This window comes from Stegostoma tigrinum, chromosome 2 (genome assembly GCF_030684315.1).
Source record: "Stegostoma tigrinum isolate sSteTig4 chromosome 2, sSteTig4.hap1, whole genome shotgun sequence".
NCBI lineage: Eukaryota > Metazoa > Chordata > Chondrichthyes > Orectolobiformes > Stegostomatidae > Stegostoma > Stegostoma tigrinum.
Genome location: NC_081355.1, coordinates 74032334 through 74049388, shown reverse-complemented (window position 1 = coordinate 74049388; position 17055 = coordinate 74032334). Strand labels below are relative to the sequence as shown.

Genomic DNA, 17055 nt, shown 5'->3' with positions numbered 1-17055 from the left:
GATGGCATTTTGGGATGATAGCAGTAGGAAACTCATTCAGCCTCACTGAGAGAAACCCTTCATGAAACTCAACAAAAATGACAATTTGCCAAAATAAGGTAAAACCTGGGGTGGCACAACAGTTCAGTGGTTAGCACTGCTGCCTCACAGCGACCCAGGTTCAATTCCACCCTCGGGCAACTGTTTGCATGGAGTTTGCATGGAGTTTGCATATTCTCCCAGTGTTTGCATGGGTTTGCTCCCACAGTCCAAAGATGTGCAGGTTAGTTGGACTAGCCATGCTAAGTTGCCTCTAATGTCCAGGAACATGCAGGCTAAGTAGATGAACCATGGGAAGTGCAGGGTTACAGGGAAAAGGTCGGGGGTGGAAAGCTATTTGCAGGGTTAATGTGGACTGAATGGCCTGCTTTGATACTGTCGGGAGTTTATGATTCAACCCACTAGGGCAATAATAGTTGGGGACTTCAGCTACCTAAAATTCATTTGGGATATTACTGGTGTGAAAACACAGAGAGAACAGAAGTCTTGAACTACATTGTTGAAAACCTGCTGCTTTTGGAATATGCTTGGGCAGGACCCCCTGGCAAATTTTGGCATGGGATCCACTTCAATGGCTCCTCTGTAATAAGTCGAGGAAATAAGAGACCTTGGAGAGCATGTTCACAGATCCCTGTCGGTGGCAGGTAGGTAAGATGGCAGTCAAGGTGGATGGGATATTTTTCTTCATTGGATGGGATATCGAATACTATAGCAGAGATGTAATGCTGAAAACATATAAGATTCTGGCTCGGCCATAACAGGAACTTGAGTACAATTTTGGTCACCACATTACAGGAAGGACATAAATCCACTAGAAGCAGAGTCCAGAAGGGATTTACAAGGCGGCCGCTAGGCCATGAAAGTGTGGTTCTGAGAGAAGATTGGATAGGCTAGGATTGTTTTCCTGAATACAGAGGTGACTTTGTTGGGTGTACAAAATAAGGAGGGGCATAGGAATTGTGGGCGGGGAATAACTGTTCTGCAGAGGATAGGTCAATGACTAGGGGACCCAGATTTTAAGTGATTGGTAGAAGATTACAGGGACCATGAGGAAAATCATTTTCACCCAGAGGGTTATGGACAGCTGGAATTCATTTACCAGTTTGCTTGATTGTTGTAGAAATACTCAACTCTAAGTGGAATCCGATTTTGCACTCAAAGAGCTGCAACTTGCAAGGGTCTGGACCAGCCACTTGTAAGTGGGATTAGAATGGATAGCACATTTATTCAGCCAGTGCAGAGGCATAGGGCTTAATGACCTCTTTCTATGCTGTAACTTTTCTATGAATCTACAGTTGTACAAATCTAAAGAATGCTTGGACAATCTCAAGGTACAGAATAAGCCTCTCCTAGTCCTATATTAAAATAAGTTTAATTTAATATTACTGATGCAGCAACAATGTGTGCAAAAGATTGCAGTCTTTTTCCAGTGAAATAAGCCTCAAATGCTATGGTTGAATTCTGATACAAACTCCACCTATAAATGTAAGTTCCCTTAAAGTAAGGTCGAAGAAATGTCAAAAATAACTCATCCTAAGGGTGGAAAACCATTTAAAAATCCTGAAATGGATATGCACAAAGTGACTACAGCCAAACCTTGATGAGACTTAAATAATTTATAACTTAAATATTTTATTCTTCATTCATGTTACATGGATAGGCAGAACCAATGGCCATTTCTGCCAAATGCACAGAATGCCTTGCCATAACCATCTTGGACATAGTTGAGTTCCCTAATACAGTACATAGCTGCTGTAAAGGCCCAACCATTTCTTTAAGCGATACCCAAGATAATTAGTAAGATATTCTGACTATTACTTATCAGCAAAACTTTTATGATTCATGTAAATTCCATGGAACCGTTAGTAAGGAATCATTTATTTCCAAAGAAACAAATGGCACGCCTTGAGAAAACTTGCTTCTTTTCATTGTTTGGAATGATAATAAATGGAATCCAATTTTTCCTTAGCATACTTCCCAATTTAGTGAGAATGAAAGCTGGAAGTTGGCATGGGATTCACTTTAATGGCTCCTCTTGGATTAATACCAGCTTGAAATTGTAATCATTCAGTATGTCTACACAAACACGTGCAGGAGATTCAAATAACAGTCAAGGAAGAGGAATCTACCTTGTGTTACGACTGGATGAAGGAATGACTATTTGGGTCTGGAACTACAGTTGTTGCGGCATGAAGAAGAATTAAATTTCAAACATCCCTGCAAGAAATGCAATAGATTACCATGAAGGATTTTTTTTTTCTTTCTGAAATCTATAATTTATCCCCTTCTTGGCAGTGACTTTGATCTACACATTGTTGGATGTGCCTAAGGCTTGCTGTGTCCATTTTCCAATTCCTCATTCTTTCCTGCGATGGGATGCCTGCTGCATTTGAGTCAAATTAGGCTGACCCCAGAAACTCTCATGAGATTTCAAACTAAACAGAAAAACCTACCTTTGACGACTACAAGAAGATCGCTCTAAATTATTTAAAACTACAGTTGGAAGAAGGTGTTGCTTAGATGATTCAGCAAGTGCACGATTTTAGGGAACGTTTTAAATGCCTGTATCAAAACATTTCTTGGCTTACCCATCATTTTCACAATGTTGGGCTGGATTTTAGTATTGAAGTATTTTCCTGCCATAAGCTATTTATCTCAGAGTTGTTTGAAATTTTAAGTGGGACTGGAGATGCGCTGGGAACCTTCTGATAGTTGGATCAATTGAGACCCTTAAGTAACCAATTAATGACAATTTAAAGGTCTCCTCCCAGCCCCACTGGTGCTTTGGAGGGTAGTTTATAATAACAACAGATGACCCATCGTGTTGTCTCAGTGGTATTGAGATGTAACACTCGTTGTCATTTCAAATCAACATGAAGTTGCTTCTTAGAAGTGATAGTCTGATGAGGAATCAAGTCCAAAATTATACCCTATCTTCCAATTAGTGCACAGTTTTAAATACTTTGCTTCAATAGAAAAGCGGCTCCAATACTGTCCACTAAACAAAAATGGAATTTTATTGAATGATCTGGGCATTTACTAGATTATAGTAAGCCCCGTGCCTAGCTAGCAGCTGTTCATGTGTGCCCTGTTCTATTACTTGTCCATTGTCAATAACAGCAATCACATCAGCATTCTGAACTGTCGTCAGACGGTGAGCAATGACCACACAGGTCCGTCCTTCCCTTGCTTTGTCCAGAGCCTCCTGAACAACCTGAAAAAAGAAGGAATTTTGCTTGAAAAGGAGTTAATGTACTCTGTCCAACCTCCTAAACTCGCAACTTTCATGATTTTGACTATTGTTAAGACTTTTTTATACACAAGATTTCTTCTTATTTAAATAATAATAACATATGAAATCGAAGAGCAGGGAATGAGGCCACTCGATGACCATATTGCAGCCTCAATTCCACCTTCCCTGTTTACTCTTTTGCTTCCGTTTTGTTCAAACATTTGTCTATCTCAGCCTTGACTGTGCCCAATGTTTCAACTTCCACAGGTCCCTGTGTTGTATGTGCGCTTAGAGGTGGGCATGGAGCAGCTGACTTTTTGAGCAATGTACAAAATATGCAGGGCAGGAAAAGATCCCTGCATGACTATCATGGAGTAAGTTCTTTCCTACACTGAGTCTTGTGACCTGACATGACCTCTTGTGATGTTATTAGCTATCCCATTAATAGCTGCTGCCTTACCCTACACCTTCTCCCTTAGAATTCATGCTGTCCCTGAATGTTTATTGTTTTCCCATAATGAATATGTTAATATTTAAACATCTACATTTTCCATAACCAATATGTTTATGCTTTCTATTCAAAAACATACATCCCAGTCCCCTTGCACCAAGCCTGTAGAGCTCTGTGGGTTGGAGTGACAGTTGTTGTGATGATGTGATGAGCCGCACTGATCATATTCTCAGTAATGTCAGAGGAATTACTTTGCTGTTGGCCCCTATGGTTTGGTTTACCTGCCCTCTGGTGGAGGAGTGTGGTTAAGCTCTCAGTAATCAGGCTAACTGGTCTGTTTCCTAAAGGCCTTTTGGGGATGTGTATCGGTGCAGTCTTGTTCCTTCTAAGGATGTTACGGTCCTTTTCAATGAGGAACGATCGTGGGTTTGTAGTGCACCCCGAAACATCCGCAATTCAGGTCTTGGGGCATGCTGACTCTCCTGTCCCAAGTTTTATGTCAGCCGTTATAGCTGAGGTCTGATAAGGCTTATAGCAATTTTTCTTTTCTCCCAACCTGCCTATATCCGTTGCCCTGAGGCACAGACAAAGGGTGCCTTGGAAGAGTTGGGAGTCGAGTACATGTTCTCCTGCTCATCAAGTGTTCTGACGGGGCCAGGCCATTATGTAGCTGTGTAGAACAAAAGCTCAGTTAAGCTAAATTTAAATTGCTATTCTTTTCCAAAAAAATATTTTACAGCCTGGACGTCTCTCTTTCTTGAGATCTGAATTAACTTTTGGGAATCTGGAGGAACTGGTGATGTGTATAATGTGAAGCATTTAAAGCAATCATTGGTAGTTATCTGAAGTAAACCTGGAATGCAATGTATAGTGAAAATTTTCTCAAGAAATGTAACGACAGACACCGAGGTGGGACCATGTAGTCACTTGACTTCAATCCATTATTGTAGTAATCAACTACATTGAGGAACATTTTATCTTTGAAAGTAAAAAGTAATCCATCACAAAGTGCTCCCATGGTCGAGGCTGGAATGAAGATGGAATCAATGGCGGTCTTTTTTGTGGTCTTGTTCATGGATGAAGTAGGTAATTGCATTTAAATTCACATCATTGCTTTAGAGATTCCTGGTCATCAAATTGAATTTTGAGCATAGCTTTGACATTTGATGATATCCAGGCATTCTTGGTGCAGACATTGGAGAGTATCATGTGGAGGACTTTTGGTGTGCCTGCTCTTTTACTGTACACCAGTAAATCATGATACAAAAATGTGGCTGCTTTCCGAAAAATACTTGAAGACAGGATTAGTGTAGGGTTTTATTGGTCTAAGAAGTTTAGGATTCCACATTTTTGACAAAAATTGATATCCTTTGGTGTCAGTGTCTCCTCATAAATGTGGGGCAATGGGCATGCTGTTGTTTGATGGTTTACATGGATGTTTTCTGTTGTGGCATCAGAGTCCATCATTTGTAGGTGGAAACACTGTGCTGGCAATTCTCCCTAGTATTGGGAAAGGTGACTAATAGTTTGTGGTCTTTCTAAATAGGGAAGCTGAATTCAAAATTAGTTCCTCTCAAAATTTTTCCCAGGCCTACTTGACTTTTAAGATAATCTTCTCTCTGAACATATCCATTGCTCTGTTTCTGTCAATGTTCTGGACGTACAATAAAAAAGAAATTCTGTCAGTACTTTCTCTCTGGAGTTGAAATAGTACAGTGGTGGGAATATCTCGCTCACGGTGATTTAGCATTTAATTAGAGGAAAGCGTCTGCTTGCTTTGTTTGAATGCTTTCAATTAGTGCTCATCTCAATATCAAGTATTGCCTTGCTTAAGTAATGTCTGTTATGGTTCATTTACCTGTGATAGATTTGGGAGGCAATTCCTTTGTTGATTGACCATGTCAATAAATTCCTGAAGCTTCATTATGTGTGAGATGGAGGGGTGTCCCGAATAGCATTGTCTTCTGAGGGTCTCATCTGATGCCTGATACATGAATAGTGTACCCCCAAAATGTTGAGTGCGTGTATAGAGAAGTCACACTTATGGTTAGGTGGGAGCTGTGCACCCGTTGAGTGGTGTAAGGCAGTCCCTGCTTGAGTATTATGAGTCTGCACCATGGATCTCTGGATATGGATGACATCCACGTGACAAGGGGTTTCTTCTAGCGCTGCTGTCTCAGCGTTAGGGACCTCAGTTCAATTCCACTCCCGGGCAACTGTCTATGTGGAGTTTGCACATTCTCTCTGTGTCTGCATGGGTTTCCTCCAGGTGCTCCAGTTTTCTGCAGGCTAGTTGGATTAGTTGTGGGAAATGTTGGGTTACAGGGATAGGGTAGAGGGTGAGTCTGGTGGGGGATGCCCTTCAGCGGGTTGGTATGGACTTGATGAGCCAAATGGCCTGCTTCCACATTGTTAGGAATCTATGATTCTAGCCCTTACAAAATGGACATCATGATCCGTTTAAAGATTTTGCATGTGGTGATGATTTCCAATGTTAGCCGACTTAAGCAGAAACAACATGGTGAATGTTATCAGCAGCTGGGGTTTTTCATCCAAATGTATCTAAATTATCCTGCTGTTTGTGTCCAGCTTCACCAAGAACATGGTTCCTCGGCAGCTTCACAAGGTTTTCAACAACGAATGTCATTCTGACCCCACTAAGATTCCATTCATTGTTAATTTTGTCTGTTTTGCTGAGATTAAATTATTTCTTCTGTTGTTTCAGAATTGTGAGCTGAATATGCATCATTCTGTAACTGCAAGGGACATCTTCAGCTGAAGGCATATTTGGCTTTACTTTATTTTTGAACCTTACTAACATGGCTTCATCCTCAAATCTTGGGTCTCATGCCAGCTGCAAGCCAAATATGAAATTGTTGGGCATGTTAAGAAAATAATTGCCATGTAGACCATCCTTTCAGTAATTTGTCCTGCGCTGTTGGCTTCAGTAAGTTTTATCCGTTTAATTTATCGCTTGCAGCCTTCTACACTAGGCTAATGCTTTTTTAGAGCTTTTTTTGAAGGTCTAACACAATCCAGGCTTGGGTGCCGGAAGACTGTCATTGCGAACATGCTGGCACAATTGTGAAGTGGCTGGAATTAGATGTATCCAACTGGGCACTCACACCAACAACTTGCATTTATACGGTGCGTTTAATGTAGTAAAAACACTTGAAGCTGCTTCACAGGAGAGTCGTATGTCAAAATTTGGCGCCAAAAGCCCCACAAAGCACAGGTGACTAAACGTTTTCTATAATTCATGGAATGAGTTACCAGGATGTTGCCTGGTCTGGAGCGCAGGCCCTATGAAGAAAGGCTGAGGGACTTCGGTCTGTTCTCATTGGAGAGAATGAGGCTAAGAGGGGATTTAATAGAGACATACAAGATGATCAGGGATTAGATAGGGTGGACAGTGAGAGTCTTTTTCCCAGGATGATGACTTCAGCTTCTACAAGGGGGCATAGCTACAAGTTGAGGGGTGATAGATTTAAGACAGATGTCAGAGGCAGGTTCTTTACTCAGAGAATGGTAAGGGCGTGGAATGTCCTGCCTGCCAATGTAGTGAACTCAGCCACATTAGGGGCATTTAAACAGTCCTTGGATCAGCATACGGATAATGATGGGATAGTGTAAGGGGAGGGGCTTAGATTAGTTCACAGGTTGGCGCAACATCAAGGGCCGAAGGGCCTGTTCTGTGCTGTATTGTTCTATGTTCTATATTCTATGTAAGTATCATCATCAAGGCCAGCATTTACTGGTAATTCCTGATTGCCCTCAAGAAGACGGTGATGATAAGCGGCTTTCTTGAACCACATTGGTTCCATGTAGTAGATGCATTGATGCAGGTCTGATGAACTCAAGTGATTCATGAATTTCATTTCAGAGGGCAGTTGAGAGTTAATCGGTGCAGCACTGGAGTTATATATGTCTAGACCAGGTAAAAACAATCTAAAGAATATAAAGTAAATCAGATGGATTCTACACTATTGAGCTTTTTGTTGAAAATTTTCTTACCTAATTTAATGAATTCCAATTTACCAACTCCTCTACTAGGACTTAAACTTGCATCACTTGAATATTAGCCTAGAAACATAACTCCTGTATTACTGCATCCATGATAGGTCAAAGAGGCAGGTTTTTCTAAAAGCAGGAGAGAAGGTAGAGCAGGGATAAGGTTCAGAGTGGAAATTCCAGAGCTTAGGATCAAGGCAGCTATGAAAAAAAAGACTGCCAGTGGTGTGCCAAAGAAGATTGGAGGGGCATAAGAGACCTCAGAGGGTCATAGAGCTGAAGAATGTGACAGAGATAGGGAAAAGCAAGTATTTTAAAATATTGATGAGAATTTTGGCTGAACCGGGAGCTGCCCAGAACTATAGATTACATTTGCACTTGCCACTGTTGCTGGCAGATCTCTGCTGATCTTTGAAGGCATATTCAATTTCAGCTCTCCATTTATTATTTTGCTTTTTGTTTAAGAATGAAGATTTACCTTTTCACTCTCTGTATCAAGTGCGGATGTTGCCTCATCTAAGAGCAGAATTTTTGGTTGCCGTACGAGAGCTCGTGCAATAGCTATTCGTTGTTTTTGCCCTCCGGAAAGCTGAGCTCCTTTCTCCCCAACTCTAGTGTTGTATTTCTAATGATAAAAAAAAGTCACAGTTTAAAATGCGTACAAAAGGCACAGAGCATGATGTGGCATGCACAGGCGCTTGTAAACTTGTGATAAATTTGATGGAGCTTTTCTTTCACCTCAGTTATTAAGACAAGGTATAGATTCGTTGTCAGCACCAGAAACAAAGTTGCTGGAAAAGCTCAGCAGCTCTGGCAGCATCTGTGAAGGAGAAAACAGAGTTAACGTTTTGGGTCCGGTGACCCTTCCTCAGAACCCATAGATTCATTGTGTTTGTGGCAAAAGTAGAAAACGTCCTGCCTGTTGTCACTTCAGATCTCCAGAAAATCTTATTCTCTGTTGCTTTAAACAAAAGCTTCTGTCTTAAATTTCCTGGTCCTAAGTTGCTTTAACTTGATATAGAGTCATAGAGTTACACAGCATAGAAACAGACACTTCAATCCAATCATCTATACCAACCAGATATCTGAAACGGATCTAGTCCCATTTGCCAGCATTTAGCCATATCCCTCTAAACCTTTCCTATTCATGTACCCATCCAGATGCCTTTTAAATACTGTAATTGTACCAACCTCCACTGCTTTCTCCGGCAGCTCATTCCATACACACACCACCCTCTGCGTGAAAAACTTGACCCTTAGGTCCATTTTAAATCTTTCCCTTTTCACTTTAAACTTATGTCCTCTAGTTTCAGGCTTTCCCACCCTAGAAAAAAGCCCTTGGCTATCCTATCTGTGCTCCTTGTGATTTTAAAAGCCTCTGCAAGGTCACCTCTCAGTGTCTGACTCTCCAGGGAAAATAGCTTAAACTCTCCAGTCCCAGTAACATCCTTCTAATCTTTTCTGAATCCTAATGGTACAAAGACCTGTGCCAACACAAACACATTAAAAGAGACTATAATCAGACAAACATTTGAGAAAATTGGGGATTGTTACAATTAAAAACTTCAAAAAGGTTTGAGTTACACATAGCAAACGATGAAATTTAGTGAGAGGTTGGCTCTGTCAGCTAACAGAAAGAACTGTGTAGTTGGACCACTTTTGCTCAGCATAATGTCCTACCCATGTAGGTTGTCATCTCTTGTGTCAGAGTACAGTGGCAACCATGAGCAGTTTCTAAACTAGATTTTGCATTGCATTGCTTGGATTTGGTCTTTATTTGAACACTTATTTTTCCATGACAGCATAAATTCAGGTTGGTAAATGTTTTCTGTAAAATTAAACTAAAATTCCATATAAATGAATAGTGAGGACTAGACGAAATAACTTAAGAATAATGTCATAGACCATTTCTCCCAATGATGCACAATAACGCGATTTATATGAAATTGTAGATGCATTTTGTCATCCTGATGATCTGTGATGAACAATCAAGACATGAAGTGCAATGATGTGATTGGTGGTGTGACAGTTACCACATTAGTGATCAAGTCTCTGGTTATAAACAAAAGACTTTCAGGATGGTTTTAAAAAATAAATGACTCCATGAAGCTGCATTATTATAGACCTGCAGCTGATCCCACATCTGCTGCTGTTGAACCTTTCGTGGTGGTTGTAATGCAAGGTTTTTGGCATAGGCTGCTCCCAGCTGTTCCATGATCTAAGCTTGTTGGAGAATGTCCCAAAAGGGTGATAACATCCATTTAACACTAAAACGGAAAAAAAAAGTGCATTGGCACATCATAATTCTACAGCATAGGAGCCATGTTACCACCAAAGTGCAATGCTTCACAAAATCGGAGAGAGTAAAATAAGCAGCAACCTTAGCGCATCATATTCTTGCATTATTACTCTACATGCCCTTCCTTTACAACCTCAACAAAGAAAATTTTGAAAATTTTATCAAAGCCATCTTACTGTCTTGTTCAGTAGTTGTATTTTAACTGATATTGAATGTTAATTCACAGACCTGCTCTGAGATGTAGCAGAGCTCTTAGAGAGTCACCATAGGAGTACGCTAAATTAACACTGATTACCGCAAGGCAAATAGTGTTTGACAAATCTGCTCAAGATTTCTGGGGTTGTAACAAACAGGGACGATAAAGACAAAGCAGTGAGTGGAGTGTAATAGGGCTTTCAAAAAGCATTTGGTAGACTGCCACCTTATCTAAGGTACAAAAAACTACTGCTCCTTGAATTGAGAGCAACAAATTTTCATGGATTGAAAATTGATTAGTGGCCAGGAAACAGAGTAAAACAAATGGGTCATTTTCAGATTGGTTGGCTGTAACCAGCAGAATACCACAAAGAATAGCGGAGTCTGAACTATTTATAGTGTATGTCAATGGCTTAGATGAGGGAGCTGAGTGTATTGAATCCTAGTTTTCCAATGATACAAAGATAGCAGGGAAGGCAGTTACAAGTATGCAAGGAGGTTATGATAGTTAGGTAAGTGGGCAAGAACATGGCAAATGGAATATAATAGGCTCAATTTAATGGCCACAGTGATGGCCTCATCTACTGGCTAGGAAACTATAGTCATTTCTGGAAATGCTGGTGAAATTAAATGCACCCCAGGCTGTGCACAGCCAACCTCCAGGCACTGCCTGCCTCTTGGGGCAGTAAGGTTTCTAGGGACACAGAATAGAGGTGAGTTTGTTGGGCTGTCAGGGCCAGTCATGCAGGTTTAAGTAACTGGGTTGGTGACAGGTTCATTCCATGAACCTTCCTGGCTGAGTATTTGGCATTCCCACTACCTCCCAGGCCACACCTTCAAACAAATGAGACAGGGAGAAATATATATGCTCAAATTTCTATACCTGTGGGATTTTCCAGACCGGAAGGCTGTGGGTGCTCGATGGTTGAGAATATTGAAGACCGAAATTGAGCATTTTATGCATACTAGGCGAAATGAAGGAATTGGGAATACTGTGTAAAGATGGAGTAGACATGGAAGATCAGCTATGATTGTATTGAGTGGCTGAGCAGGAATGAAGGATCACCTGGTGTCCTCCTGTTTCAATTTTGACTGCAGGTAATTCATGCATGCACACAACATCACAATCTTCATTATTATTATAGCTGTTTGGCAATTGACAAACTTACATCAGGGAGTTGGTCAATAAAGGAATGGGCATTTGCTGCCTTTGCTGCCTTCTCAATCTCCTCCTGTGATACAGTCCTGCTGTTGTCACCATAGGCAATATTCTCAGCAATGCTACAATTGAAGAGCACAGGTTCCTGGGATACAATTCCTATTTGTGATCGAAGCCATTGGATGTTGATGTTTTTGATATCAGTTCCGTCCAAAAACTACAATTAAAATAAATGTTAGTTGTTTGTATGCTTATGATGTGAGTGATTGAATACACACAATTGTGAATAATGAAACTTGTCTTTATATTTAGTAGCAAATGAATTTTTGACTTTTACCGGTCACCGTCACTTTGACCTCCAGGCCAACAAAAGTATTGCAATTTGCATAGCCGTGGGCTTTGGGGGTGCTTTGGGAACATTGATGGACCATAGAAAGAGACAGACTAGAAATGGGGGAGGCTGAGATGTTATTAGAGACACAGGGACAGCAACACAAAAGGGAACAAGGAGGATGAGGTATAATCCTTAGTCTCATGCTGAGCCTAGTGAGTCACTCAATGTGATACAACACGGACATCTTGCCAAAGATTTTGATCCAAAGTACAGTAATGATACAAAATGACTTCCACTGAATGTAGAAACAAAAACAAAGCTGCTGGAAAAGCTCGGCAGGCCTGGCAGCATCTGTAGAGGAGAGAACAGAGTTAATGTTTTGGTTCCGGTGACCCTTCCTCAGAGCTGATGGTGGCTGAGAAAATGTCAGTTTATAGGCAGAAAATAGGGAAGTGGGTGGGGTAGGGAGTAAACGATAGGATAGAGCCCAAAGAGAGAGAAAGACAGTTGGACAGACAAAGGAGTTGCTAACGATCAGACTGGGAGGGTGAGTAGTTGTTAATGGGGACTGTTAGTAACTAACAACGGGGGGATGTGGAGTGGCAGGCTATGGGGTAACAAGGCCTGGAGTGGCTGGGTCATAGGGGAGTTTCAGCCCTAAAATTATTGAACTCAATATTGAGTCTGGAGGGCTGTAGGATTCCCAGGTGGAAAATGAATTGTTGTTCCTTCAGCTTGCGCTGGGCTTCAGTGGAACACTGTAGCAAGCCGGAGACAGAGATATTGGCCAGGGAGCAAGGTGGTGCATTGAAGTGGCAGGCAACAGGTAGTTCAGGGTCCTTTTTTGAGAGCAGAACGTAGATGTTCTGCGAAGCGGTCGCCAAGCCTATGCTTCCTTTTCCCAGCGTAGAGGAGACCACATTGTGAGCAGTGAATGCAGTAGATTAGATTCTTGGAAGTGCAGGTGAAGTGTTGCTTCACTCCTTTAGCAACTCTTTTGTCTGTCCAACTATCTCTCTCTCTCATTGGGCTCTTCCCTATCGTTTACTCCCTACCCCACCCACCTCCCTATTTTCTGCCTATAAACTGATGTTTTCCCAGCCACCAGCAGTTGTGAGGAAGGGTCACTGGACCTGAAACATTAACCCTGTTTTCTCCTCCACAGATGCTGCCAGACCTGCTGAGCTTTTCCAGCAACTTTGTTTTTGTTCCTGATTTACAGCATCCACAGTTCTTTTGGTTTTTATCCACAGAATGTAGCATGGTTGGAGTAAGTTACTGCTCTTTTTCTTTGGGGATATGAAAGTTGTTTGAATATAAGACCTTGGTGAGGGAAATTGCACTCATCATGCATCCACTGATTCAGCAATGTCCCTTCTCTGACACAAAATTGCACTTCATCTGTAGGTCATTCATTGTCTAAAAACACCTATGATAAATTCTGGCCTCCAGCAATCACAGCCATTACATTGTTGACATTAATTTTTTCCTTGTTGTGTCAACTAAAGAAATAGAATCAGACATTAATTGAAAGCATCATTTTGGCTTGGCATTTTTGAAACATATTCCATAGCCATTATTAGATGACAGTACATCAGAACCTCCACACTTGCACACAGTTTTATAAGTATGCAAGGACATGGTCTGTGATGTACAACAGTTCCCTTTTTGGGAGGGGGGGGTGCGCTTACTGCCATCAGCCTACTCCGGAGTAGTATAACACTTTTGTTAGGCAATGCACATTTAGCTAAGGTTACATACCTCGGAGTGTCTTATCAAGGCATGTAATTGACCCCCTTGTGAAAATGCCATGCCATACAATGTCAGGGCCTAATCTGAGGTTTCACTGCCATTGGTGTGACGGGTCAGGAGTATCATTGATGAAATAGTGTTCCCTTTATGACATTCTACAAAGATTTTCTGCACAGGCATGTGGCATTGCTTCAAATGCGGAAGCAAAGTCAAAGGATGGAACAACGACAACATCCTCAGCAAGTAATCTCCTGTCACTGCTGCACAGCCTCCAGTGGGAGAAGGTAAAGATTGCCCAAGGACGTGAAGGAGAATGACGTGATCATAAAATCTATAGGTCTTGATGCCATTTTCTACAGCTCTCAGAAACACAGGGCCTCATAGGATTAAGACAATACCGGAATATTTTCATCAAATGGTGCCAACCGTGGGATCGGGCCTTCGCCTCAGAAGGAGTGGGTGGTCAGCCCATCTCAGTGCCTACCAATGTTACAGCTTCCTTCAGTTTCTATGCCCACAGCTCATTTCAAAGAGACATTGGCTGACACCTCCACGTGTCACTGATGCCCATTTTCTCCAAAGCGTACCCCTGCATATCCTTCCCCCATGTTGAGGGCAGCTGAGAAGCCCCAAGGGCAATGGATTTCTCCACCATCACAGGACTCTCCCAACTTCCCACCCGACCCTCCCCCAGGTACATGATACCAATGACTGCATCCACATTTCTATCAGCAACCTGCAAATTCATCAAAAGAAAAGGCTTCAACATCATCAAGCTTCACATGATGTGTGACCATCAGTCTCAGAGTTTGAAAATCTGTGCTAGATATTCCAGAAGCGGCCATGATATGTCTATGCTTGGAACTCTTGCAGCCTCCTCCAAGGTCTTGGGGCCATACAGAAATGGCTGCTGGGAGACAAGGGCCACCCCCTCTTAACATGGCTCATGACACGCTTACCAAACCATGAGATTCACAAAGAATGGAGTTACGACACTGCCCCCTACAGAACACTTCTACCAGGGTCATAGTGAAACAACCCAAAGGCCTCCTCAAGATGAGCTTTCATTGCGTGGGCCAGTCCAATGGGACTTTAGAGCATGGCCCAGAAAGGGTGCTCCTCATTACTGTGTCTTTCTGTGCCTTTCACAACTGGAGCTGACATGGGAAGTGTCCTGGATGCAGAGGCGACGGGAGATGAACAGCAATCTTGTGAGAATGTGGATTAGGATCGGGAAAAATATTAAAGACAGCATGCTAGGGCAATACATCATTGAGCATGAGAATCTAGAGAGAATCTAAATGAAACCTGGTTCCAGGGTGAATGAGCCGGGTTTGGATTTCCTTTCATTGTTTCACATTGTATTGGTGAAATAACAAGCAGCCTCTGCTTCATGCAAAGTATATGTGGACCTTGTTATTGTTGTAGTCATTGAATTTTTCTGATATTGAATAAATGTTATATATCTGATTTAACACTTGATATCTTTGGGTGATCCCACTTTCAAGCATCTACACATAACAGGTCTTAGAGATCATTAAGGCAAACACATCTTCCCGTGAAGCAGTGCACTAGCATTCAATGCCACAAGGGTTACGCAGCTCTTCAGGCTTCAGTCAGCAAATGACATCTGAGTTAATAAGGTGTAGAGCTGGATGAACACAGCAGGCTAAGCAGCATCAGAGGAGCAGGAAGGCTGATGTGTCAGGCCTAAGCCCTTCTGAAGAAGGGTCTAGGCCCAAAACGTCAGTCTTCCTGCTCCTCTGATGCTGTTTGGCCTGCTGTGGTCATCCAGCTCTATAACTTATTAACTCAGATTCTACAGCATCTGCGGTTTGTACTATCTCTAATGACATCTGACCATTGTGCAATGATGTCTCTCAGGACAGGCAGTAGGCAGAGAGGAATCTTGAGGTATCTCCTTTGGCTGTTGACTTAAATATTTCAAAGTGTGTGGTTACTGCTAAACTCTTCTGAAAAGCATGAGCGTCCTGTAGGACAATACTGAATGTGCAAGGTGCAGCACTTTGGGGAGGTCAGCCAAGTATGATGGAGAATGGTCATATCTCCCAACCTTGAATAGCAATGCCCTTCAAATACTGATAGAATTAACCTTTCCCTTAAATGTATAAAAACATCACACAGTCCAAAGATGTGCAGGATAGGTGGATCGGCCATGCTAAATTGCCCATAGTGTTCAAGGGTGTGAGAGTTATAGGGGATGGGTCTGGGCGGGATGCTTCAAAGGGTGGTGTGGACTTTTTGGGCCGAAGGGCCTGTTTCCACACTGTAGGGAATCTGATCTAATCTTAAAAAATCACGACTCCATATACACTACATACTGCTCTAGAAATATTTCAGTCATTCATCTGAAACCTTTCCTCCATTTCAGTGAAAATGTTATCCTATCTGTTGTGATTAGGCTAATCTCATCTTTCAAATTATGCAAAGACTTTTAGATGGCCATAGTAATGCTGGATCCTGTTGGAAATGTCAGGGCACACGTAAATATGAAATTAATTTTATTACTTTCTATACCACCAGATGGTGCTGTTGTCTGCCAAGTAATCTGCAAAATTTTGTTTGATTTTTGATATGATTTGAAACTTTTCACAACGTTCACCCAGCCATTACTTACTTAGAGCACCCCTGCATTGTTCTGTAGCTTGTAGTTTAAACACTCCAAACCTAAATGGTTATGTTCACTTTTAGACTGGTGACCTCTCTGCGTGTAGATGAGCAGGAGTATAAACAGTGAAATCCATGTGTAAAGTGTTGTTTGTTGATGTGGTGGAGAATCACACATACAAAGAATATTCACTGCCACTGAGATAAATTTCCCATTGTTAATTCAGCAAAACAAAAATAAAACGCAACAGTCACACTGTCAAAGTTTTGCTAAGTCAACGACTGGAGAATCTTTCGAGCTGGGAACAGACCCATATAACCCAGAAACTACATCTACCATGACTGGGTCACACTGACCTAGACTTAACATCTCAATCACATCAGGTTTTCAGCAGTAATGATTTGTATTTGCCTAGTTCATTTTGCTTAATAGAGCATCCCTAGTTGCACACAACCGTGCGGATTAGGTACTGTAAGCCATTAAGGGCCCTCAAGGCTGCTCCATCATTCAATAAGATCACGGCTGATCTAATTGTAAACTCAAATCTGTATTCCAGCCAACCTCTGACAACTTTTCATCTCTGTACTTAACAAGAATCTATCTACCTCCTTCTTTAAAAATATTCAAGGGCTCTACTTTCACCATCTTTTCAGGAAGAAACTTCCAAAGGCATACAACCCTCTGGCAGAAAGATTTTCTCCTTGTCTCTGTTTTATCTGTACAACCCCTGGATTTAAATGATAATCCCTGGTTCTAGATTCTGCTATAACAGGCAACACGATCTCTGGCTCTACCTTATTGATATCACTCATGGTGGTTCAGTGGTTAGCACTGCTGACTCACAGCACCAGGGACCTGGGTTCGATTCCAGCCTTGGGTGACTGTCTGTGTGGAGTTTGCATGTTCTCACCATGTCTGTGTGGGTTGCCTCCCATTGTCCAAAGACGTGCAAGT

The 17055-nt window shown here is 41.8% G+C and overlaps 1 protein-coding gene across 11 annotated transcripts in view; it reads right to left on the bottom strand.

Annotated features, from left to right (window-relative positions):
- Positions 1-1651: 1651 nt before the first annotated feature.
- Positions 1652-17055, bottom strand: part of LOC125462162 (ATP-dependent translocase ABCB1-like) — a 105949-nt gene continuing 90545 nt past the window's right edge. For 9 of the 11 annotated variants that reach the window (XM_059654627.1, XM_048551825.2, XM_048551800.2 and 6 more), the window contains 3 exons: positions 11397-11603; positions 8212-8358; positions 1652-3253 (listed from right to left, as the gene is read on the bottom strand). In XM_059654627.1, coding sequence (XP_059510610.1) covers positions 3056-3253; positions 8212-8358; positions 11397-11603 — 552 coding nt within the window. In that variant the 3' untranslated portion in view covers positions 1652-3055. Of the gene's footprint in view, positions 3254-8211; positions 8359-8471; positions 8554-8924; positions 9058-9082; positions 10001-11396; positions 11604-17055 lie in introns of those variants that run through there. The other 2 variants (XR_009447221.1, XM_048551863.2) reach the window with 2 other exon arrangements.